The sequence below is a fragment of the Salvelinus sp. IW2-2015 genome, unplaced genomic scaffold, assembly GCF_002910315.2.
Source record: "Salvelinus sp. IW2-2015 unplaced genomic scaffold, ASM291031v2 Un_scaffold1229, whole genome shotgun sequence".
In the NCBI taxonomy this organism is placed as follows: Eukaryota; Metazoa; Chordata; class Actinopteri; order Salmoniformes; family Salmonidae; genus Salvelinus; species Salvelinus sp. IW2-2015.
The window spans coordinates 169,915-193,922 of NW_019942787.1; the positions used below are offsets into that span (position 1 = coordinate 169,915).

Below are 24,008 nucleotides of genomic sequence, written 5' to 3' on the forward strand. Positions count from 1 at the left end.
AACATATTATACTTTTATCAAATTCGTAACATATTGTACATAGAGCGTTGGACTAGAAACCGAAAGGTTGCAAGATCGAATCCCCAAGCTGACAAGGTAAAAATCTGTCATTCTGCCCCTGAACAAGGCAGTTAACCCACTGTTCCTAGGCCGTCATTGAAAATAAGAATTTGTTCTTATCTGACTTGCCTAGTTAAATAAAGGTAAAATTAAATATATATATATATATTTTGCCATCACTAGCACATTAGGAGGCTGCTGCCCTATATACTGTACATATACTTGAAATCACTGGCCACTTTAATAATGTTTACATATTTTGCATTACTCATCTCATATGTATATAGTGTATTCTATACTATTCTATTGAATCTTAGTCTATGCCGCTCTGACATTGCCGCTCTGACATGTTCTTAATTCCATTCCTTTACCTTAGATTGTGTGTATTGTTAGATATTACTGCACTGTTGGACCTAGAAACATAAGCATTTCATTACACCCGCAATAACATCTGCTAAACATGTGTATGTGACAAATAACATTTGATTTGGCACATTTGTAACATATTGTACGTTTTGCAAATTCGTAACATATAATACGAAATGGGTAATGGACATCCACAAATTAATACATACCATACAAAATGTAACATATCATACCAAATGGAGTGCCTCGGATTTACATACAGAATAATATGAAATGCTCTGAGGCTAGGTTGATGAACTAGATCCTGGTCTACTCATCTGGAAAACTATCTGAAGTCAATATAGATAGAATCAAGAAAAATGCTGGCACCGATCAAGTAGGCTGGATACCTTACAGTTATTGACCATGCATGCAGATATCTATATATAGTACCAGTCAAAAGTTTGGACACACCTACTAATCCCAGGGTTTATCTTTATTTTTACTATTTTCTACACTGTAGAATAATAGTGAAGACATTAAAACAATGAAATAACATATGGAATCATGTAGTAACCAGAAAAGTGTAAGTAACCCCATTGCCTTGATGACAGCTTGCACACTCTTGGCATTATCTCAACCAGCTTCATGAGGTCACCTGGAATGCATTTCAATGAACAGGTGTGCCTTGTTAAAAGTTAATTTCTGGAATTTCTTTCCTTCTTAATGCGTTTGAGCCAATCAGTTGTGTTGTGACAAGGTAGGGGTGGTATACAGAGGATAGCCCTATTTGGTAAAACACCAAGTCCATATTATGGCAAGAACAGCTCAAACAAGCAAAGAGAAACGACAGTCCATCATTACTTGAAGACATGAAGGTCAGTCAATACAGAAAATGTCAAGAACTTTGAACGTTTTTTCAAGTGCAGTCGCAAAAACCACCAAGCCCTATGATGAAACTGGCTCTCATGAGGACCGCCACAGGAAAGGAAGATCCAGAATTACCTCTGCTGCGAAGGATAAGTTCATTAAAGTGAACTGCACCTCACAGCGTTCAAGTAACAGACACATCAACTGTTCAGAGGAGACTGCGTGAATCAGGCCTTCATGGTCGAATTACTGCAAAGAAACCACTACTAAAGGACACCAATAAGAAGAAGAGACTTGCTTGGGCCAAGAAACATGAGCAATGGACATTAGACCGTTGGAAATCTGTCCTTTTGTCTGATGAGTCCAACCGCCATGTCTTTGTGAGACGCAGAGTAAGTAAACGAATTTCTGCATGTGTGGTTCCCACCATGAAGCATGGAGATTTGCTGGTGACACTGTCTGTGATTTATTTAGAATTCAAGACACACTTAAACAGCATGGCTACCACAGGATTCTGCAGCGATACGCCATACCATCTGGTTTGCACTTAGTGGGACTATAAATGTTTTTTCAACAGGACAATGACCCAAAACAGACCTCCAGGATGTGTAAGGGCTATTTGACCAAGAAGGAGAGTGATGGAGTGCTGCATCAGATGACCTGGCCTCCACAATCACCCGACCCCAACCCAATTGAGATGGTTTGGGATGAGTTGGACCACAGAGTGAAGGAAAAGCAGCCAACAAGTGCTCAGCATATGTGGGAACCCCTTCAAGACCGCTGGAAAAGCATTCCAGGTGAAGCTGGTTGAGAGAATGCCAAGAGTGTGCAAAGCTGTCATCAAGGCTAAGTGTGGCTGCTTTGAAGAATCTAAAATATGTTTTGATTTGTTTAACACTTTTTGTGTTACTACACATGTGTTATTTCATAGTTTTGATGRCTTCACTATTATTCTACAATGTAGAAAAAAGTAAGAATAAAGAAAAACCCTTTAAATGAGTAGGTCAATCAATCAAAATCAAATGTATTTATAAAGCCCTTCTTACATCAGCTAATGTCACAAAGTGCTGTACAGAAACCCAGCCTAAAACCCCAAAACAGCAAGCAATGCAGGTGTAGAAACACGGTGGCTAGGAAAAACTCCCTAGAAAGGACTAGAGTAGGTGCATCCAAACTTTTGTCTGGTACTGAATTTAAAATCTAATGTATAAGAATTGTTCTATTTAGATTGAGCCAAAGTTTATGATGTGTTCGCAATGTCAGTCTTAACAATTTATAAAGGCGACTGCCTTTTGTGGAGTACCTTTCACTTGCATCGGTGAATTAGAACGCCTCCCGGGCAGTTGCTATGTCAACCGAAAAACGATCCCCTCGCATTCCCTCTCCCTTCCCCCTGGTTCCTCGGCAACATGTAACACAAATTCAGGAGAACACCCAATCCGGAAGACCTTTGTTGCTCTCTTGTTCGTGTGCACGGAACAATTATTTCAGGAACACAACAAATGCTGCGCTTTATAATCTTATTGGAGTTCTGTTCACTCTCAAGGATCATACTTATTTTACAAAATAAAAGTTGCAACGCCTAAAAATATGGAGACTCTTCCTTGTATAAACAATGGTGATCCTCGTCTGAAGCTGAAAGTGGAGAATAGAATGAAAAACATTTTTGTAACGCAATTTGAGGAAACTAGGTATGTTACAATCAACTTTTATAATCTTATGCATTATAATTATAGCACATCTGTTCACCTTCAGTTTTGCTAATCTTTCTGGCCACAATCATTATGTTTTGATAAACTTGAATTGAATAATCATATCGTAGGTCCATGACAATTGGATGCATCATGATTTGCATTTTAATTATATTGCACAATTATGCAGCTCAAGTTTAGTTGTAATGGACTACCTATTTCAGCACTACATTGCCATTAAACGTTTGGATTACATATTTCCCCTGACATAGACAAGAAGATGAAAATGTCAATCACATACCTGTTATAACAGAGGTAAGTAGTCCTAATGAGATTTTATTTGAACACAAAACATAGGCCAGTGTCTTGGTGTAGATATATTTGATGTTAAGTATTCTTGTGACTAGTGATTTCCCATGTAGACCGCTAGCAGAGTCCTGGAGACAGGAGTGAACACATTACAGAGAACCCTTGTCCTGAAGAAGCAGGTGGAGGTGGATGATGTGGATAGGCAGCTGGCACAGAAACGACAGGAATTCAAAGGCCGCATGCAGGCCCTTGCACAGAGGAAGGCAGAGCTAGAGCTGAAACAGCAGGCGGTGAGTTACATTTAAGCAATAAGCACCGAGAGGGTGTGGTATATGGCCAATATACCACGGCTAAAGTCTGTTCTTCAGCACGACACAACGCGGAGTGCTAGGACACAGCCCTTAGCTGTGATATATTGGCCATATATTACACTTCCGAGGTACCTTATTGCTATTATTAACTGGTTACCAACGTAATTAGAGCAGTAAAAATAAAATGTTGTCATACCTGTGATATACCACGGCTTTCAGCCAATCAGCATTTAGGGCTCGAACCACCTAGTTTATAATACACAATTCATGATGAGCTAAGGCATTTCAAATCCATGGACAGGTGAAATGATACAGATACTGTATAGGCTTAACATAGAACCAAGATATACACTATTTACCTGCTTATGTGTACGTCCTCTCTTGACTCTTTCCCTTGGGTTTATGATCTCATCCAGACTAAAGACAGAGCTAAGAAATTTGAGAAGTTTGTTGAGGACAATGAGGTAAAGCGCCGTCGGGCCCTGAAGAAGTACCAGGCAGCGAGGAAGCAGAACGATCTGAAGCAGAACGAGAAAGAGGAGTTCACTGAACAGCTGGAGAAACTGCAGGCCAGGTAAATGGGAGCTGGTTTTTGGATTGGGAAACATCTTGCACAAATACTTGTTGGTCCCTCTTCACCTGATATCTTTTTCCCCAATCCCTACAGGCAGCAGTATTTAAAGGACAGGGTGACCAAGTATAAAATGTACGAAGACTACATGATGAAAATGTTAGATTTTCTCCCGGAGAGTAAGTTCATGTTTTTTGTAGTTGAATATACTGTATTTTCTCAGTTGATTATCTTAATTGAATCAATACCTAGCTCTAGAAAACTATTGTTTGAAATTAATGTTGAAAAATTTGATTGTTGCCTTCAACAAATAAACATAAAATGACAGTGTTGGTTGTGAGGTACAATACAATAAGTATGTTTGTTTCTTAACCTGCCTCTGAATGTAGATTACCTGGAATATGGGGCAGACTCCTTGGTGATGCCCATCATCCGGCGCCATGAGACCCTGTCCCTCACTCATCAGGACCTGGTGGAACGCCTGGGCCAGCTGGTGGAAGAGCTGGAGCAGGGCCAGCGCAGCCTGGACAGCCTGAAGCAGGAGCATAACACCAACAAGCTGGTCAGACATATACATACAGTACCAATCAAAAGTTTGGACACACCTATTCATTCCAGGGTTTTTCTTCCAGGGTTTTTCACCTATTCATTCCATAATTTTTCTACATTATAGACTAATAGTGAAGACATCAAAACTTTGAAATAACACATATGGAGTCATGTAGTCACCAATCAAAATATATTTGAGATTTGAGATTCTTCAAAGTAGCCACTCTTTGCCTTGATGACAGCTTTTCACACTCTTGGCATTCTCTCAACCAGATTCATGAGGTAGTCACCTGGAATGCTTTTCAATTAAAAGGTGTGCCTTGTTAAAAGTTAATTTGTGGAATTTCTCTCCTTCTTAATGTGTTTGAGCCAATCAGTTGTGTTGTGACAAGGTAGGGGTGGTATACAGAAGATTTGGTAAAACACCAATAAAACACCCTATTTGGTAAAACACCAAGTCCATATTATGGCAAGAACAGCTCAAATAAGCAAAGAGAAATGACAGTCCATCATTACTTTAAGACATGAAGGTGCGGAACATTTTTCGATGCGAAAAATTTCAAGAACTTTGAACGTTTCTTCAAGTGCAGTCGCAAAATCTATCAAACGCTATGATGAAACTGGCTCTCATGAGCACCCCCCACAGGAAAGGAAGACCCAGAGTTACCTCTGCGGCAGAGGATAAATTCATTAGAGTGAACTGCACCTCAGATTGCAGCCCAAATATATGCTTCACAGTGTTCAAGTAACAGACACATCTCAACATCAACTATTCAGAGGAGACTGCGTGAATCAGGACTTCATGGTCAAATAGCTGCAAAGAAACCACTACTAAAAGGACACCAATAATAAGAAGAGACTTGCTTGGGCCAAGAAACACGAACAATGGACATTAGACCGGTGGAAATCTGTCCTTTGGTCTGATGAGTCCAAATTTGAGATTGTTGGTTCCAACCGCCGTGTCTTTGATGAGATCCAGAGTAAGTAAACAAATGATCTCCGCATGTGTGGTTCCCACCATGAAGCATGGAGGTTTGCTGGTGACACTGTCTGTGATTAATTTAGAATTCAAGACACACTTAACCAGCATGGCTAGCACAGCATTCTGCAGTGATACGCTATCCCATCTGGTTTGGGACTGTCATTTATTTTTCAACAGGACAATGACCCAAAACAGACCTTCAGGCTGTGTAAGAGCTGTTTGTAGTAAAAATCAAAATCGCTTGAATGAGTAGGTGTGTCCAAACTTGACTAGTACTGTACATGCTTACATGCTGACCAGACTGCTCGCATCAAATCAAAGTTCATTTGTCACATGCGCCGAATACAACAGTGAAATGCTTACTTACAGGCTCTAACCAATAGTGCAAAAAAGGTGTTAGGTGAACAATAGGTAAGTAAAGAAATAAAACAACAGTAAAAAGACAGGCTATATACAGTAGCGAGGCTACATACAGACACTGGTTAGTCAGGCTGATTGAGGTAGTATGTACATGAATGTATAGTTAAAGTGACTATGCATATATGATAAACAGAGTAGCAGCAGTGTAAAAAGAGGGGTTGGGGCGGCACACAATGCAAATAGTCCGGGTAGTCATTTGATTACCTGCTCAGGAGTCTTATGGCTTGGGGGTAAAAACTGTTGAGAAGCCTTTTTTGTCCTAGACTTGGCACTCCCGTACCGCTTGCCATATGGTGGTAAGAGAGAACAGTCTATGACTAGGGTGGCTGGGGTCTTTGACAATTTTTGGGCCTTCCTCTGACACCGCCTGGTGTAGAGGTCCTGGATGGCAGGCACTTAGCCCCAGTGATGTCACGGGCCGTACGCACTACCCTCTGTAGTGCTTGCGGTCAGAGGCCGAGCAATTGCCGTACCGCAGGCAGTGATGCAACCAGTCAGGATGCTCTCGATGTTGCAGCTGTAGAACAAATCTTTTTAGTTTTTCTGAGGGGGAATAGGCTTTGTCGTGCCCTCTTCACGACTGTCTTGGTGTGTTTGGACCATTCTAGTTTGTTGTTGATGTGGACACCAAGGAACTTGAAGCTCTCAACCTGCTCCACTACAGCCCCGGCGATGAGAATGGGGGTGTGCTTGGTCCCATTTTCCTGTAGTCCACAATCATCTCCTTTGTCTTGGTTACGTTGAGGGATAAGTTGTTATTCTGGCACACCCAGCCAGGTCTTTGATCCTCCTATAGCCTGTCTCGTCATTGTCGGTGATCAGGTCTACCACTGTTGTGTCATTGCAATGTAATATTGTTAGAGTTGTGCCTGGCCATGCAGTCGTGGGTGAACAGGGAGTACAGGAGGGGACTGAGCACGCACTGCTGGGAGCTCCAGTGTTGAGGATCAGTGTGGAAGATGTGTTGCTACCTACCCTCACCACCTGGGGGCGGCCCGTCAGGAAGTCCAGGATCCAGTTGCAGAGGGAGGTGTTTAGTCCCAGGATCCTTAGCTTAGTGATAAGCTTTGAGGGTACTATGGTGTTGAACGCTGAGCTGTAGTCAATGAATAGCATTCTCACATAAGTGTTCCTTTTGTCCAGGTGGGAAAGGGCAGTGTGGAGTGCAATAGAGATTCCATCATCTGTGGGTCTGTTTGGGCGGTATGCAAATTGGAGTGGGTCTAGGGTTTCTGGGATAATGGTGTGGATGTGAGCCATTAACATTCTTTCAAAGCACTTCATGGCTACGGACGTGAGTGCTACGGGTCTGTAGTCATTTAGGCAGGTTGCCTTTGTGTTCTTGGGCACAGGGACTATGGTGGTCTGCTTGAAACATGTTGGTATTACAGACTCAATCAGGGACATGTTGAAAATGTCAGTGAAGACACCTGCCAGTTGGTCAGCACATGCCCGGAGCACACGTCCTGGTAATCCGTCAGGCCCCGCAGCCTTGTGTATGTTGACCTGTTTAAAGGTCTTACTCACGTCGGCTACGGAGAGCGTGATCACACAGTCGTCCGGAACAGCTGATGCTCTCATGCATGCCTCAGTGTTGCTTGCCTTGAAGCGAGCATAGAAGTGATTTAGCTTGTCTGGTAGGCTCGTGTCACTGGGCAGCTCGCAGCTGTGCTTCCCTTTGTAGTCTGTAATAGTTTGCAAACCCTGCCACATAAGACGAGCGTTTGAGCCGGTGTAGTATGATTCAATCTTAGCCCTGTATTGACGCTTTGCCTGTTTGATGGTTCGTCGCAGGGCATAGCAGGATTTCTTGTGAGCTTCCGGGTTATAGTCCCGCACCTTGAAAGCGGCTGCTCTACCCTTTAGCTCAGTGCGAATGTTGCCTGTAATCCATGGCATGTACGTACAGTCACTGTGGGGACGACGTCCTCGATGCACTTATTGATAAAGCCAGTGACTGATGTGGTGTACTCCTCAATGCCATCGGAAGAATCCCGGAACATGTTCCAGTCTGTGATAGCAAAACAGTCCTGTAGTTTAGCATCTGCTTCATCTGACCATTTTTTATAGACTGAGTCACTGGTGCGTCCTGCTTTAATTTTTGCTTGTAAGCAGGAATCAGGAGGATAGAGTTGTGGTCGAATTTACGAAATGGAGGGCGAGCTTTGTACGTGTCTCTGTGTGTGGAATACAGGCGACCTAGAATTTTTTCCCCCTCTGGTTGGACATTTAACATGTTGATAGAAATTTGGTAGAACTGATTTAAGTTTCCCTTCATTAAAGTCTCCGGCCAATAGGAGCGCCGCCTCTGGGTGAGTGGTTTCCTGTTTGCTTATTTCCTTATACAGCTGACTGAGTGCGGTCTTAGTGCCAGCATCTGTCTGTGGTGGTAAATTAACAGCCACGAAAAGTATGGCTGAAAATTCTCTAGGCAAGTAGTGTGGCCTGCAATTTATCACAATATACTCTACTTCAGGCGAGCAAAATCTAGAGACTTCCTTAGATTTCGTGCACCAGCTGTTTACAAATATGCACAGACCACCCCTCTTCGTCTTACCGGAGTGTGCTGTTCTATCTTGCCGGTGCAGCGTGTATCCCGCTAGCTTGCGTGTGCCATTGCGCGCGTGCTGATTTTGTCCCCCCCCCCACACCAGAAGTGATCAGGACACGCAGGTTGAAATATCAAAACGAACTCTGAATCAACTATATTAATTTGATTACAGGTCGATAAGCAAACATTTATGGCAATTTAGTTAACTAGCTTGCTGTTGCTAGCTAATTTGTCCTGGGATATAAACATTGGGTTGTTATTTTACCTGAAATGCACAAGGTCCTCTACTCCAACAATTAATCCACAGATAAAACGGTAGGCTGAGTTTGTTTCTAGTAATCTCTCCTCCTTCAAGCTTCTTCTTCTTTGGACTTTATATGGCTATTGGCAACTAACTTTACGGTGCATTACTACAACTGACTGGAGTGTGGACCTCAGTTCATCTTTCAAATCACCCACGTGGGTATATGCTCCTAAAAACAAATGAGGAGATGGCACGTGGGTATATACTTATAAATAAACAATGAGGAGATGGGAGAGGTGGGACTTGCTGCGCATCAAGCGTCACAAATAGAAACAAGTTCTATTTTAGCGCCTGACTACGCAGACACTCTTTGACACACGCGAGCAGTGTGGGTGCAATGATTGAATAACATGTAGGTGTACATTTATTTTGCAACTCTCGTGCACGCGACACGAGTGGTGTGGTCAGCATGTTAGAAATACATGTACAGTACCTTCAGAAAGTATTCATACCTCTTGACTTTTTCCACATTTTGTTGTGTTACAAGCTCCCGAGTGGCGCAGCGGTCTAAGGCCCTGCATCTCAGTGCTAGAAGCGTCACTACAGACCCTGGTTCAATTCCAGGCTGTATCACAACCGGCCGTGATTGGGAGTCTCATAGGGCGGCGCACAATTGGCCCAGCGTCGTCTGGGTTAGGGTTTGGCCGGGGTAGGCCGTCATTTTAAATAAGAGTTGGTTCTTAACTGACTTGCCTYGTTAAATAAAGGTTAATAAAAAACTGAAATGGATTAAATTCAGATTGTGTCACTTGCCTACACACAATACCCCATAATGTCAAAGTTCAAATTAATTAGAAATAAAAGCTGAAATGTCTTGAGTCAATAAATACTCAACCTCTTTGTTATGGCAAGCGGAAATAAATTCAGTAAAAATTTGCTTAACAAATCAAATATTAAGTTGCATGGACTATAATAGTGTTTAACTAGTTAAATAAAGGTTAAATACAGAATACAAATATTCCTAAAAGTGTATCCTGTTTGCAATAAGGCACTAAGTAAAACTGCAAAAATAAATGCACTTTATGTCCTGAATACAAAGAGTTGTGTTTGCAGCAAATCGCAGAGATTGAACAGTCGCTCAGATTATATACTGGAAATCAATGCAAAATAGGATACTTTGATGAATAACCTATATAGCCTATAGATCAGATCAAGGACCCAAGCGACCAAAACTATGTGGTATGTGTCGAACATCTCATTACAAAATCATGGGAATTAATATGGAGTTGGTCCTACCTTTGCTGCTATAACAGCCTCCACTCTTCTAGGTAGGCTTTCTAATAGATGTTGGAACATTGTTGCGGGGACGTGCTTCCATTCAGCCCCAAGACCATTAGTGAGGTTGGGCACTGGTGTTGGGTGATTAGGCCTGGCACGCAGTCAGCGTTCCAATTCATCCCAAAGGTGTTTGATGGGGTTGAGGTCATGGCTCTGTGCCTGTCAAGTTCTTCCACACCGATCCCGACAAACCGTTTCTGTATGGAACTCGCTTTGTGCAGTGGGGCGTTGTCATGCTGAAACAAGAAAGGGCCTTCCCCAAACTGTTACCACAAAGTTGGAAGCACAGAATCATCTAGAATGTCATTGTATGCTGTAGAGTTAAGATTTCCCTTGACTGGAACTAAGGAGCCTAGCCCAAACCATGAAAAACAGCCCCAGACCATTATCATCCCCCACCAAACTTTACAGTTGGCAATAAGCATTGGGGCAGGTAGCGTTCTCCTGGCATCTGACAAACCCAGATTCGTGAAGCTTGATTCATCACTTCAGAGAAGGCGTTTCCACTGCTCCAAAGTCCAATGGCGGCGAGCTTTACTCCAGTCCTGCCGACGCATGGTGATCTTAAGCTTGTGTGTGGCTGCTCGGCCATAGAAACACATTTCATGAAGCTCCCGACTAATTGTTTTTGTGCTGACGTTGCTTCGTGAGGAAGTTTGGAACTCGGTAGTGAGTGTTGCAACTGCGCTTCAGCACTTGGTGGTTCTGTTCTGTGAGCTTGTGTAGCCTACCACTTCGCGGCTGAGCTTGTTGCTTCTCCTAGACGTTTCCACTTCACAATAACAGCACTTACTGGGGCAGCTCTAGCAGGACATAAATTTGACGAACTGACTGGTGGCATCCTATGACGGTGCCACGTTGGAAGTCACTGAGCTCTTCAGTAAGGCCATTTTACTGCCAATGTTTGTCTATGGAGATTGCATGGCTGTGTGCTCGATTTTATACACCTGTCAGCAACGGGTGTGGCTGAAATAGCCGAATCCACTAATTTGAAGGGATGTCCACAAACTTTTGTATATGTAGTGTATGTTGAAAACACAAATGCAGATTTTTGAAGACTACGCTCTTATTMATTTTTCAAAAGAGAGCTTGCTTTTTTCTAAATTGAATAAATACTTTTTTTTCTCACCCATCGACACACCCCATAATGACAAAGTAAAAACATGTTTTTTGAAATTTTAGCAAATTAATTGCTATGTCATTTACATAAGTATTCACACCCAAGTCAATACTTTTTAGAAGCACCTTTGGCAGCGATTACAGCTGTGCGACTTGTTACAAATTATGTGAGTTAAGCACATTTTTACTTCTGAATTTATTTAGGCTTGCCATTACAAAGGGGTTGATTACTTGACTGAAGAAATTTCAGCTTTTCATTTTTTATTAATTTAAATTCTAAAATGTGTAAAAAAAATCTAAATTTAATCCATTTTAAATTCAGCTTTGTAACACACCAAAATGTAGAAAAAGTCAAGGGGTGTGAATACTTTTGGAAGGCACTCATTTACTATACACTGAGTATACCAAATATTATGAATGACTTTCTAATATTGAGTTAGAACATCCTCAATTCATGCCCCTAGAACAGCTTCAATTCATCAGGGCATGGACTCTATAAGGTGTTGAAAGCGTTCAACAGGTATGCTGGCCCATGTTGACTCCAATGCTTCCCACAGTTGTGTCAAGTTGACTGGATGTCCTTTGGGTGATGGACCATTCTTGATACACACGGGAAACTGTTGAGCATGAAAAACGAAGCAGTGTTGCAGTTCTTGACACAAACCGGTGCGCCTGGCGCCTACTACCATACCCGTTCAATATTTTGTCTTGCCCATTCACCTTCTGAATGGCACACATACAGTACACAATCCATGTCTCAATGTCTCATGTCTCAAGGCTTAAAATCCTTCTTTAACCAGTCTCTTCATATACACTGATTGAAGTGAATTTAACAAGTGACATCAATAAGGGATCATAGCTTTCACCTGGATTCACCTGGTCAGTCTGTCATGGAAAGAGCAGGTGTTCTCAATGTTTTGTATACAGTGTATAAGGCATTGTTTAATGTATGCATTTTTCTTAAAACCTGTGTGCTTGGTTATTCACTTTTCTAAATACGCATTTTAAATGTATAATCCAACTTCCGTATGTTTGTAAAATTTAAAAAGTACAAAAAAATATAATAATATTGTCTGCGTAGAGCTTGTAGTAAGCTTTAGACTGTGTGCTCTTCCCTCGTCGGAGGCAGATGATGAACAGGGAGCTGTCTGAACTGCAGACCCAATGGGACAGAGCCAAGGAGAAGAACAACCAGACTGAGATGAAACTGATGATGCACCAAGGCCAGTCCAGAGACCAGGTCTGAGCACCACCACCATTTTACACTAATAACCAATAATAATACCATAATAAACTCCACTCCACCTCTCTTGTCAGGTTGAGGAAGTGGGTTGCCTGCTGATAGCTGTGAAGAACATTGCAGAGCAGTGCTACTTACAGCACTATGGGCCTCTGGAAGAGATAGACATGCTGACGATGATGGATATGGTAAAGGTAATGTCTAATTGCATTGTTATTAGTATTTACCTTGAAATGACTTCCCATTTGTTGTCATTTATAAAGTATACTTCGTTTATTTATCATTTTTTATCATTTTTTTCTTCTGAATTCCAGATTTTGTATAGTGTAATCATGTTTCCCCAATCAAGATTGCAACTACCAATTTATTATATTACTTACCATGTTTACAGGAATACATTCTGGAGAGGGCAGACATCGAGATGAGAGCAACACGACTGATAGACTCAGGCACCGCATTGACGAGTGCCACAGAGCACAGAGGATCACTGAAAAACATTAACAGTAAAACACAACTGAAGAGCACCAGCAAGACCAGTGGGAGGACTGGACTGTCTAGTTGATCAATGCCGAATAGACCTTTTACGAGTTTGTGGAGAAACACACAAATACAACCATGTAAGCGCACGCACGCACATGCATACGGACACAGTAAAGGATGTGAGTGCAATATAAGTTACTTTCAACTTGTTGTTGTAATAGTGTTTCAATTGTATAGTTCTTTGTGGTGATAAGTTGCTGATGAAGGAAATTGCTGTGGCTGTAGTTCCAAAGAAGTTGTACATGCATTTCTCATATAGCCTAATATAAGATCGATGATTGAAATTTGTTAGGATGAATTCAAATATTAATTTGTTTTTTTGATTTATTTATTTCAGAATATTACAAGTTCTCTTTGAAATTATGAATATAAACAGTTGAAGATGGGTTGTGGCTGTTGTTTTTTTAAACAATAACATTGTGGAGTTAAATTGCAAAACATTTACCAAGTTGAGGGAGGTTCCTATGGTGGTTGTAATCCACCGAAGTTTGAAAATACTACAATCGTAGTTATACACAGACAAATCTAGGCCCATTTATGGATATTTCGGGGAGGTTCCTCGAACAAAAATAATCAATGTACCAAAGATACTGGTAACTAAAGTTAACCCTTTTGTCTGTCAATGTACCGTTCCTTTTAAACACAAAGCACGTGGCAGTTCTAAATATCCGGTTGTTGTGGTTGGTACTGTTGCTCGAACATTTAATCTATTATGTCTTTCGATGTTACATTTCATTCCACTTTTTATTGCGTACAACAGTTGTATTTTGCCACGCGCTTAGCCTTGCGAGACAGGATGACAATTTGTGGAAATATGTGTTTCTACTTAGTTATCCATGTTTATCTTAGTAGCATGCTAACCTAGTCTTTATGAAGGTGGACAGACAATTAAAAATCAAATCATATTTTATTGGTCACATACACATGGTTAGCAGATGTTAATGCGAGAGTAGCGAAATGCTTGTGCTTCTAGTTCCGACCGTGCAGTAATAACTAACAAGTAAATCTAACAATTTCACAACAACTACCTTATTCACACAAGTGTAAAGGAATGAATAAGAATATGTACATATAAATATATGGATGAGCGACGGCCCGAATGGCATAGGCAAGATGCAGTAGATGGTATAGAGTACAGTATATACATATGAGATGAGTAATGTAGGGTAAGTAAACATTATATAAAGTGGCATTGTTTAAAGTGACTAGTGATACATTACATCCAATTTTTTATTATTTAAGTGGCTAGAGATTTGAGTCAGTATGTTGGCAGCAGCCACTCAATGTTAGTGATGGCTGTTTAACAATCTGATGGCCTTTTTCAGTCTCTCGGTCCCAGCTTTGATGCACCTGTACTGACCTCGCCTTCTGGATGATAGCGGGGTGAACAGGCAGTGGCTCAGGTGGTTGTTGTCCTTGATGATCTTTTTGGCCTTCCTGTGACATCGGATGGTCTAGGTGTCCTGGAGGGAAGGTAGTTTGCCTCCAGTGATGCGTTGTGCAGACCTCACTACCCTCTGGAGAGCCTTACGGTTGTGGGCCTAGCAGTTGCCGTACCAGGCGGTGATATAGCCCGACAGGATGCTCTCAATTGTGCATGTGTAAAAGTTTGAGTGTTTTTGGTGACAAGCCACATTTCTTCAGCCGCCTGAGGTTGAAGAGGTGCTGTTGCACCTTCTTCACCACGCAGTCTGTGTGGGTGGACCATTTCAGTTTGTGATGTGTACGCAGAGGAACTTAAAAATGTCCACCTTCTCCACTACTGTCCCGTCGATGTGGATAGAGGGGTGCTCCATCTGCTGTTTCCTGAAGTCCACGATCATCTCCTTTGTTTTGTTGACGTTGAGTGTGAGGTTATTTTCCTGACACCCCACTCCCAGGACCCTCACCACCTCCCTGTAGGCCGTCTCGTCGTTGTTGGTAATCAAGCCTACCACTGTAGTGTTGTCTGCAAACTTGATGATTGAGTTGGAGGCGTGCATGGCCACACAGTCATGGGTGAACAGGGAGTACAGGAGAGGGCTGAGAACACACCCTTGTGGGGCCCCAGTGTTGAGGTTCAGTGGGGTGGAGATGTTGTTTCCTACCCTCACCACCTGGGGGGGCGGCCTGTCAGAAAGTCCAGGACCCAGTTGCAGAGGGCGGGGTCGAGACCCAAGGTCTCGAGCTTAATGACGAGTTTGGAGGGTACTATGGTGTTAAATGCTGAGCTGTAATCAATGAACAGCATTCTTACATAGGTATTCCTCTTGTCCAGATGAGTTAGGGCAGTGTGATTGCGTTGTCTGTGGACCTATTGGGGCAGTAAGCAAAATGTTCTGGGTCTAGGGTGTCAGGTAGGGTGGAGGGGATATGATCCTTGACTAGTCTCTCAAAGCTAGTCTGAGGACGCAGCTAGGGATGCCGCCTGGGCCAGCAGCCTTGCGAGGGTAAACACATTTAAATGTTTTACTCACGTTGGCTGCGGTGAAGGAGAGCCCGCAGGTTTTGGTAGTGGGCCGTGTCAGTGGCACTGTATTATCTTCAAAGCGAGCAAAGAAGTTGTTTAGTTTGTCTTATGACTATTCTTGGAGACGCCTCAGGTATGGTAATGTTATCTTTTAGCAACAAAACATTTTGAACGTAGGAATTAACAAAGCATTACTTTTTACTATTGTCAGTACACCATTTAGACTTCTATTAATTTAGCAAACGACTGTTCTTCACAGATGGACGCACAACAGTTGTTTTCAAGTAGAGAAGAAATATCTACTAGAGGTGGAAGTGGCAAAGTATTGGGTAATGCCTATTCATATAGCTAGCTAGCCATTGCAAAAGGCTGACAAGAAAGATCATAACGTGAAATGCTACCTACATACAAAGCTTTACTTGTCTGCTGTGAGATCCCCGACTTCATTGGATAGATATGCCTTGGCTATCTTGAAACAATTGTAATGAAATGACAATAATAAGGAAACTAAAAAAGTGTTAACATAAATGATATGGACTAACTGTTAATTAGTCAAATCAGAGGTATTAAATAAAATATAAGATAGGCTAGTGAAATGACTTGTTACTGTTTTTGAATTAGTCAAATTCAAACATCTCTTCTGTTTTGAAGGACATTTGCAGCCAGTATAAGTACATGCGGGAAATCAGGAGAGACGGCAATTGCTTTTACAGAGCCCTATGCTTTGGACACCTGGAATCATTGTTGCAAAATGACAGAGCTTTGCAAAGGTAAATTCCTTCCTACGCATAGCCTTTGCCATGTGCATTTGTAGAATGTTTTGGATTCCAAGAATGTGCCTTTGCCTGCGTGTGGCTTTTCCACTTCAAAATAATGGAGGAATATGCATAATTTCTCTCAAATTCAAAGAGACAGTGGTACAAAGTGGCAGAGTTATTGGCTGCAGGCTTTGATGAGAACTCTTTCAAAGACTTGCTTAACATGGTAAATGTACATGTATCTACCTTGGTACTATTTTCTAAAATCAAATATTGCATTTTCACAATAATAACCATCAGACTCATGTAACTGAAGCTTGTTGATTAATGACAAGGGTTAATTATCGGACAGTTCAGCTTTTAGTTTGTCGGTGTTCTGGAACAATGTGAAGCTGATGAGCATGGTGACACATTGCTCTAGCTCTTTAATGAGCAAACTACCTTTGACAGTATGGTGCAATACATCAGGCTGCTCACATTAGTCTACCTGCAAAACCATGCAGACTTCTTCAGCCACTTTGTGGAGGCACCCAGTCTCAAGGTTTACTGCACTCAAGTAAGTATGAGTTACGCTCAATACCATATTGCTATCGTCTCCGGTTTCGTTAATATGCCATGGAAGTGTGCCTGGTGCTGCTGATTTTCTCCGTAGACAATTCGACCTTGTCCCAATGAGTTTCTCACCACTCAAAACTAGTGTCTGAAAGTGTTTTGCTGCACTCTAGTGGTGGTGCAATAAATGAAAGTAAATTGGGTATTTCTTTTTTATTTAAGTAGGCAAGTCAGTTAAGAACAAATGCTTATTTACAATGACGGCCTACCCCAGCCAAACCCTAAACCGGATGATGCTGGGGCAATTGTGCGCCGCCCTATGAGAGTCCCAATCACGGCCGGTTGTGATACAGCCTGGAATCGTACCAGGGTCTGTAGTGATGCCTCTAGCACAGATGAAGTGCCTTAGACCGCTGTGCCACTCTGGAGCCAGGGACCACTCACTGACATTACACTTTTTTGGTAACTGTAATTTATGATCAAACCCATCAACATTTGTATTGACCACACAGCATGATGTTTCTGCATGGGTAGATACATAATGTCCATTCTTGACTTATCCAGGAAGTGGAAACCATGGCAATGGAGTGTGACCACATAGATATCCTGGCTCTGTCGGAGGCCTTAGGCGTTAGCATCCACATTGCTTCCATGGAGGGGGGAGACGGACAGCGTCTGGCCCACCACACCATTCCAGAGGGAACCCAGCCCTCCCTACACCTCCTCTACAAAACAGCCCACTACGACATTGTCTACCCATATCATTGCCATTGAGGGGCCTGATAAGGGACTCCACATATCTCAGGTTTACAGGAAGTTGTGTTAATCATTTATTTTAAGAGTAAAAAAACAAAGTTTGTAGCATTGTTCTGTAATATACAGTGCATTCGGAAAGTATTCAGACCCCTTGACTTTTCCCACTTTGTTACATTACTTATTCTAAAATTGATTCAATAATTTATCTACATACAATACCCCATAATGACAAAGCGAAAACAGGTTTAGTCATTTTTGCAAATGTATTTAAAATAAAAAAATAAGTACCTTATGTAAATAAGTATTCAGACGCTTTGCAATGAGACTCGAAATTAAACTCAGGTGCATCCTGTTTCCATTGATCATCCTTGAGATATTTCTACAACTTGATTGGAGTCTACCTGTCGTAAATTCAATTGATTGGACATGATTTGGAACGGCACACACCTGTCTATAGAAGGCCCCACAATAGACAGTGCATGGCAGAGAAAAAAACCAAGCCACGAGGTCATAGAAATTGTCCGTAGAGCGTCGAAACAGGATTGTGTCGAGGCACAGATCTGGGGAAGGGTACCAACAAATGTCTGCAGCATTGAAGGTCCTCAAGAATACAGTGGCCTCCATCATTCTTAAAAGGAAGAAGTTTGGAACCACCAAGACTTCCTAGAGCTGGCCGCCCGGCCAAACTGAGCAATCGGGGGAAAAGGGTCTTGTCAGGGAGGTGACCAGGAACCCGATGGTCACTTTGACAGAGCTCCAGAGTTCCTCTGTGGAGATGGGAGAACCTTCCAGAAGGACAACCATCTCGGCAACCAAATCAGGCCTTTATGGTAGTGGCCAAACGGATGCCACTGCTCAGTAAAAGGCACGACAGCCCGCTTGGAGTTTTCCAAAAGGCACCTAAAGGACTCTGACCATGAGAAACAAGATTCTCTGGTCTGATGAAACCAAGATTGAACTCTTTGGCCTGGAGGCAACCTGGCACCATCCCTACCGTGAAGCATGGTGGTGCCAACATCATGCTGTGGGGATGTTTTTCAGCGGCAGGGACTGGGAGACTAGTCAGGATTGAGGGAAAGATTAACAGAGCAAAGTAGAGAGAGATCTTTCATGAAAACCCGCGCCAGGGCGCTCAGACCTGGGAGAAGGACAACGACCCTCAGCACACAGCCAAGACAACGCAGGAGTGGCTTCAGGACAAGTCTCTGAATGTCCTTGAGTGGCCCAGCCAAAGACCAGACTTGAACACCATTAAACATCTCGGGAGAGACCTGAAAATATCTGTGCAGCAACGCTCCCTGTCCAACCTGACAGAGCTTGAGAGGATCTGCAAAGAATGCAAGGAACTCCTCAAATACAGGTGTCCCAAGCTTGTAGCGTCATACCCAAGAAGACTCGATTCTGTAATCGCTGGCAAAGGTGCTTCAACAAAGTACTGAGTAAAGGGTCTGAATACTTATGTAAATGTGATCAGTTTTTTTTATACATATGCAAACATTTCTAAAAACCTGTTTTTGCTTTATCATTGAGGTATTGTCTGTAGATTGACAGGAAAAAAAACAATTTGATTAATTTTAGAATAAGGCTGTAACGTAACAAAATGTGGAGAAAGTCAAGGGGTCTGAATACTTTCTGAATGTACTGTACAGTAAACTCAAATGCGGTAAACTCCTCTCCACTTTCTTGAATGTTGCAAAAAATATAAATAAAAACAAGACTCTGATATCTCTTAAAATCGTTTTATGTGAAAATGTTACAATAATTGCACTGTATTTCCATTTCTGAAAATTAAATGTGACATTCTAATTGAGACTACACTCATTAACACTACTGCTGCTTTTTCTTTTGTTTCTGTCTTTTCTTCTGATTGGAGACACTGGTCAAGGCCGTTTCCAAACCATGTAGAGGCATGTTGGGCAGGGAGAGCTTACCCATCTGTGTGGGGTATTTGGTCTTCATCACATTCTTGAATACAGGCTGAGAAATCAGGTGTTTCAGGTGCTTCTTCATGCCCTTCACCATCTTCTGTTGCTGCCGGTCATCCTCCTCATCCTTCCCCCCCCCTGAAAAAACAAAATGTCACTTATCTATTGATGTAAGTCCCTTTAATGTCTGGGTTTCTCATGAGGCAACCTCCCACTCCTAGATAACTAATTGAATTATGTAGTCTTACCAAGCAAAACATCATCATCAAGATCCACCTCCAGAGCTTCTGCTGCTTGCTTAAACCAAGAGTTGTGGTGCTTCTCTCTGCTGTTGTGGAACTCAATCTTCTCTATCTTCCTGGCCATGTTGACTCGCTCCTGTCCAGGCCAGACAAAACATTGTACCATATGTCATATTATGAAAGAGAAGTAAATATGTGCAGCTCCTAGCTCAGATTGATCATCATGTGATCAAATATAGGTGCCTGGTTAGGTGCCTACCTTGATGGGAGCCATGCACTTGCTCTGTATGGGAAACATGGGAACCTCCTCATCCTTTCCCAGAGCTCTGTAAATTTTCTTGAAGTTCATCATGTCATCTGGCCCAACCAGGAGCAAACTGAGCCCCTCTTTGGTGGCTCGTGCTGTCCTACCACTGCGGTGGACATAAGTCTCTGATGTCCTTGGAACCTGAGACACACAATAATGTCTTAATTTAAGGAATAACTGTCAGAGACAAAGCATGACAGGAAGCCACCAAAGGTGTCAAAATGCATACCTGGTAATGAATGACGTGTTGAACATTTGGAATGTCCAGCCCTCTTGCTGCCACATCAGTTGTCAGGAGCACACAGCTGTAAACATCAATGTGTACTATAGTCAAAATAGTTTATGGTAGAGACAAATTTGCTGACCAAGGCTAATCCAATCCATAACTAAACCGATATAGATAATAACTAGCCTGCAGCATATACATGTCATTTTTCTATGCCTTACCTCTCCCTCTCAGCGAACCTCTCAAGGTTCTTTAGGCGCTGCTTCTGGTGCATGTTGGCATGCAGTGGCAGTGGAGTACGGTCCAGGATGACCAGCAGAGAGTTAAGCCGCTTGATGCAGTCAATACTGTTGGCAAACACCATAGTCCGGCCTGGATACTGGAGCAGGAAGTAGTACAGGAAGAAATCCTTCTCTTCCTTTTCACAGTGTATCCGTGTCTCAGTCAGGGTCTCGACTGTAGCCTCCTTCCGGGTCAGATCAATGACTTTAGGCTTGGACCTGATCCCCACTTTCTCCATAAGGACCTCCAGCTTGCTTCTCTGGTCCACCTTCTTGCCCTTCTTCTGCAGGACACGGGTGGGCAAGCTGTGGGCCATGGTCAGGGTGGCGGAGAACACAAATGTCTGCCTCTTTGGGTTGAACTGGACAGTGTTCAGCATCTCCAGCAAACTTTCCAGCTCAGCAAAATGGCCTCTTTCCACCATGCGGTCTGCTTCGTCAATGACTAGGCACCTATGAAAAAATTAATTAAATCATGACTGGTAAGAAGCAAAAAAAGAAAAAATCCAGGCCAGATATGGACAAACATCTGCATTGAACATGCATTATACCAACTATTTAAACACACTACTGATTACATTGACGCTACCAAAACAAACTGCTTCAGCTCACATCCTGACTTCTTACAGTTTACTTGTATGTGCTGTGTAGGTAATTCACCTTTTTGTTGCCAAGTACGGCCTACATGTAATGTCATAAAACTACACATTTTGTATTTTATATACCTTAGCTGCCTTAGGTTGACCAGATGTGGATGCCTCTCTTTGATCATCTCCCACAGGCGTCCTGGAGTAGCAATGATGATCTCAGGTCTCCGTTTCAGCATCCTGATCTGTTTCTGCTGAGCCATTCCACCGACCACAATCGCTGTTTTTATACCTGCACACAGGAACACAGTTGAATCTATTCATTTAAATAGCTTTGTGAAATCTCATTCAAATCAGATTCTTGAAAGCCCACACCTACTTCATGAATAGGGTTATCACATTTTTTATGAATCAGTGGTTTCTCACTGGCTTTCACACTCACCAGTAAACTTGGCCACAGCATCAATGTGATGTTTCACCTGTACAGCCAGCTCCCTGGTAGGGCACAGAACCAACCCTAACAATGGCTGTTTCTCACTGACTTTCAGAGTATCATCTTCTGCTGTGTTGTCAAAGTCAAACTCCATATTCTCAATTACTTTGACGCACCCCATCTTTTCAGAGTCACTCTCATCCTCATCCTCCTGATATATTTCTTCATCATCCTCCTCCTCCTTAATTGTTTTTTCGTCACCCTCCTCAATGATTTCTTTGTCATCAGCAGCATTGTCTTCCTCTGCTACATCTTCACTCCCCTGCTCTTGTGGATCTTCCTGCTCTGTGGTTTCCTCAGTACAGGCCTCTTTAGACTCAGCACTGGTCTTTGGAGCTGGCTCAGTGACCCCGTTGCTGGTGTCCATGGAAATACTTGTCTCAGTCTCTATAGATTCTTCCACAGTCGGCAGGTACAAGCTTTCCACCTGTGTTCCTGGCTCAGTCTGGCCATCCGTCACCCCCTCACTTTCATCTACTCCCTTCTTCCACTCCAGGATATGATGGATCATGGGGATGCCGAAAGACAGCGTCTTACCACTACCCGTCTCGGCGGCCCCAACAATGTCCATATGGTCTCTGATAGCAGGTGGCAATGCCAGAGCTTGAATGGCCGTGGGTGATCCGAACCCTAGACTGCTCAGTGCCTTCAACACTTGGTCAGGGACAAACAGATCCTTCCACGCTGTCACATCTGAGTTTTGGTCAGAACCAGAGCGTGCCGCATTGGTCCAATTCTTTGCTTTCTTTTTGGAGAGTTTAGACATTTTGCCTTGAAGGGGTAACTCTGTCTGTGACTCTGGGACTGTCTGCTTTTCTACCTTTCTTTTCTTTTCCCTCTTTTTCTTATGTTTGCCATCAGTCTTTGTATTGTTAGATTGTGGCTGAGCATCCTCAGGACACGTAACAGCATCTTGTGAGACAGTTTCATCAGGGCCTTTTTCCTTTTCCTCCTTGACCACAACGTTCTCTGAACCATTTTCAAGGTTTTGGACTTCGTCCCTCACCTCCTCACTTTTCACTTTACTGTCCACAGAAACATCATCCTGTGTGGTTGGATCATTTTGTTGAGCTGTTTTCTTTTTATTATTCTTCCTAGCTGGTTTTTCGGACGTTTCATTTTTGTCACTACCTCCCTCACATACCTCCTCCTGTTTCCCTCCATCCTTATCTCCCTCACTAGCCTTTCTTTTCTTAGCTTTTTTCTTTTCTTTTCTTTCTTCTCTCTTCTTTTTATCTTTTTCTGCTTTAGCTTCTGCTTTAGCTTCTTCCTTGGCAGAGTCAATCAGGCGGTAGTCTGTCAGCTCCTCAAAACAGACCAGTCCCCCCATGCCCTCTTCTGAGAAGAGACTGGGGTCCAGTTCTACTGCTTTCCAGCTACCCTTCACATGGATCCCCCGTTTGGCTGACTTCGGCCGAGAGAAAGGGCGCATATTTTTCATCTGGCTCCTGTTGGGCTTCATTTTCTATGAATAGATAACAGTTCCACAGTTAATGATTAAGACTACATTCATGATCAACAGTAAAATGAACAATTCTGTGTATTCCAATTAGATATTTTGATCTTAGTACAGTACAAAGCGCAGGCTAGATTGTTACAAAAAGTGTCCTTAACCAAAGCGTGTAGCTGAAGTAGCTAGCCATTAGCAAACTAGCTAGCTATGATGACAACAAACGCATCAGTTGTAACTAGCAGCTACTGGTAGATAAAACCCCTTGAATTGCTGTATTCTAACTGGTACGTGTTATAGCTGGTGAAAACAAATATAATAAAGGGAACTATTCACTATCTAAGTCATTGAAAAGTGTAACCTAGCTAGCCAGTCGGACATATTAGATAGAACAACATCAGCATGGTAGCTAGCTATTTTATAGCTGTCCACATGACACACGCTGCACCACAAATTAATTCATATTCAGTACAGTTCCACGGAATACAGCTGCATAAACAGATTAACAAATAAATAAACAACCTTTGACTGTTCACAGAAAATTCCTCCGATAAGGATAAATCACACGACTTGATTCGACTCAGATATGACACGAGGACGCAGCCATGTCAATTGTGATCACGTGGTTTGAAAAACTTTATTAGTAACCATTCAGCTTGAGCAGAGTTGCTGGAATGTGTGTCTGAAGTGATGGAGAAGACATCATTGACAATGCAGCTCAGACAGACTACATATGAAAAGGTTAACTATAATGTAACATTAATTGGACTCTAACGTTGGTCATATTTGCTTAATTTTTTAGATAATATGTGATACGTGCCTTTCATTTAAGGACTCAGGCA

General features: G+C 42.4%; 2 protein-coding genes and 1 pseudogene across 2 annotated transcripts; 2 read left to right on the forward strand and 1 right to left on the reverse strand.

Moving 5' to 3' along the window:
• Positions 1-2,675: 2,675 nt before the first annotated feature.
• On the forward strand, positions 2,676-13,526 carry ccdc197 (coiled-coil domain containing 197). Its single transcript, XM_024137539.2, has 9 exons — positions 2,676-2,966; positions 3,239-3,281; positions 3,389-3,565; positions 4,003-4,160; positions 4,254-4,336; positions 4,547-4,719; positions 12,490-12,600; positions 12,678-12,794; positions 12,992-13,526. The coding sequence occupies exons 1-9, from the start codon at positions 2,866-2,868 to the stop codon at positions 13,160-13,162; spliced, it is 1,134 nt and encodes a 377-aa protein (XP_023993307.1). The 5' UTR covers positions 2,676-2,865; the 3' UTR covers positions 13,163-13,526.
• Positions 13,527-15,557: 2,031 nt separating this feature from the next.
• Positions 15,558-17,673, forward strand: LOC112070131 (ubiquitin thioesterase OTUB2-like; annotated as a pseudogene).
• A 1,707-nt stretch (positions 17,674-19,380) lies between these two features.
• Positions 19,381-23,779, reverse strand: ddx24 (DEAD (Asp-Glu-Ala-Asp) box helicase 24). Its single transcript, XM_024137541.2, has 8 exons — positions 23,689-23,779; positions 21,666-23,181; positions 21,362-21,515; positions 20,577-21,089; positions 20,359-20,434; positions 20,082-20,270; positions 19,829-19,958; positions 19,381-19,718 (listed from the first exon to the last, which is right to left on the reverse strand). The coding sequence occupies exons 2-8, from the start codon at positions 23,176-23,178 to the stop codon at positions 19,483-19,485; spliced, it is 2,811 nt and encodes a 936-aa protein (XP_023993309.1). The 5' UTR covers positions 23,179-23,181; positions 23,689-23,779; the 3' UTR covers positions 19,381-19,482.
• Between the last annotated feature and the right edge of the window lie 229 nt (positions 23,780-24,008).

Excerpts from the sequence above, each read along its gene's own strand:
- ddx24 (XM_024137541.2), bottom strand. The coding sequence starts at position 23,178 with ATGAAGCCCAACAGGAGCCAGATGAAAAATATGCGCCCTTTCTCTCGG. Across the intron at positions 20,435-20,576 it reads AGGTTCGCTGAGAGGGAGAG|CTGTGTGCTCCTGACAACTG; the intron begins GTAAGGCATAGA and ends TGATGTTTACAG. Across the intron at positions 19,719-19,828 it reads TGATGATGATGTTTTGCTTG|GGGGGGGGAAGGATGAGGAG; the intron begins GTAAGACTACAT and ends TTGTTTTTTCAG.
- ccdc197 (XM_024137539.2), top strand. The coding sequence starts at position 2,866 with ATGGAGACTCTTCCTTGTATAAACAATGGTGATCCTCGTCTGAAGCTG. Across the intron at positions 4,720-12,489 it reads AGCATAACACCAACAAGCTG|ATGATGAACAGGGAGCTGTC; the intron begins GTCAGACATATA and ends CGTCGGAGGCAG. Across the intron at positions 12,795-12,991 it reads CGATGATGGATATGGTAAAG|GAATACATTCTGGAGAGGGC; the intron begins GTAATGTCTAAT and ends CCATGTTTACAG.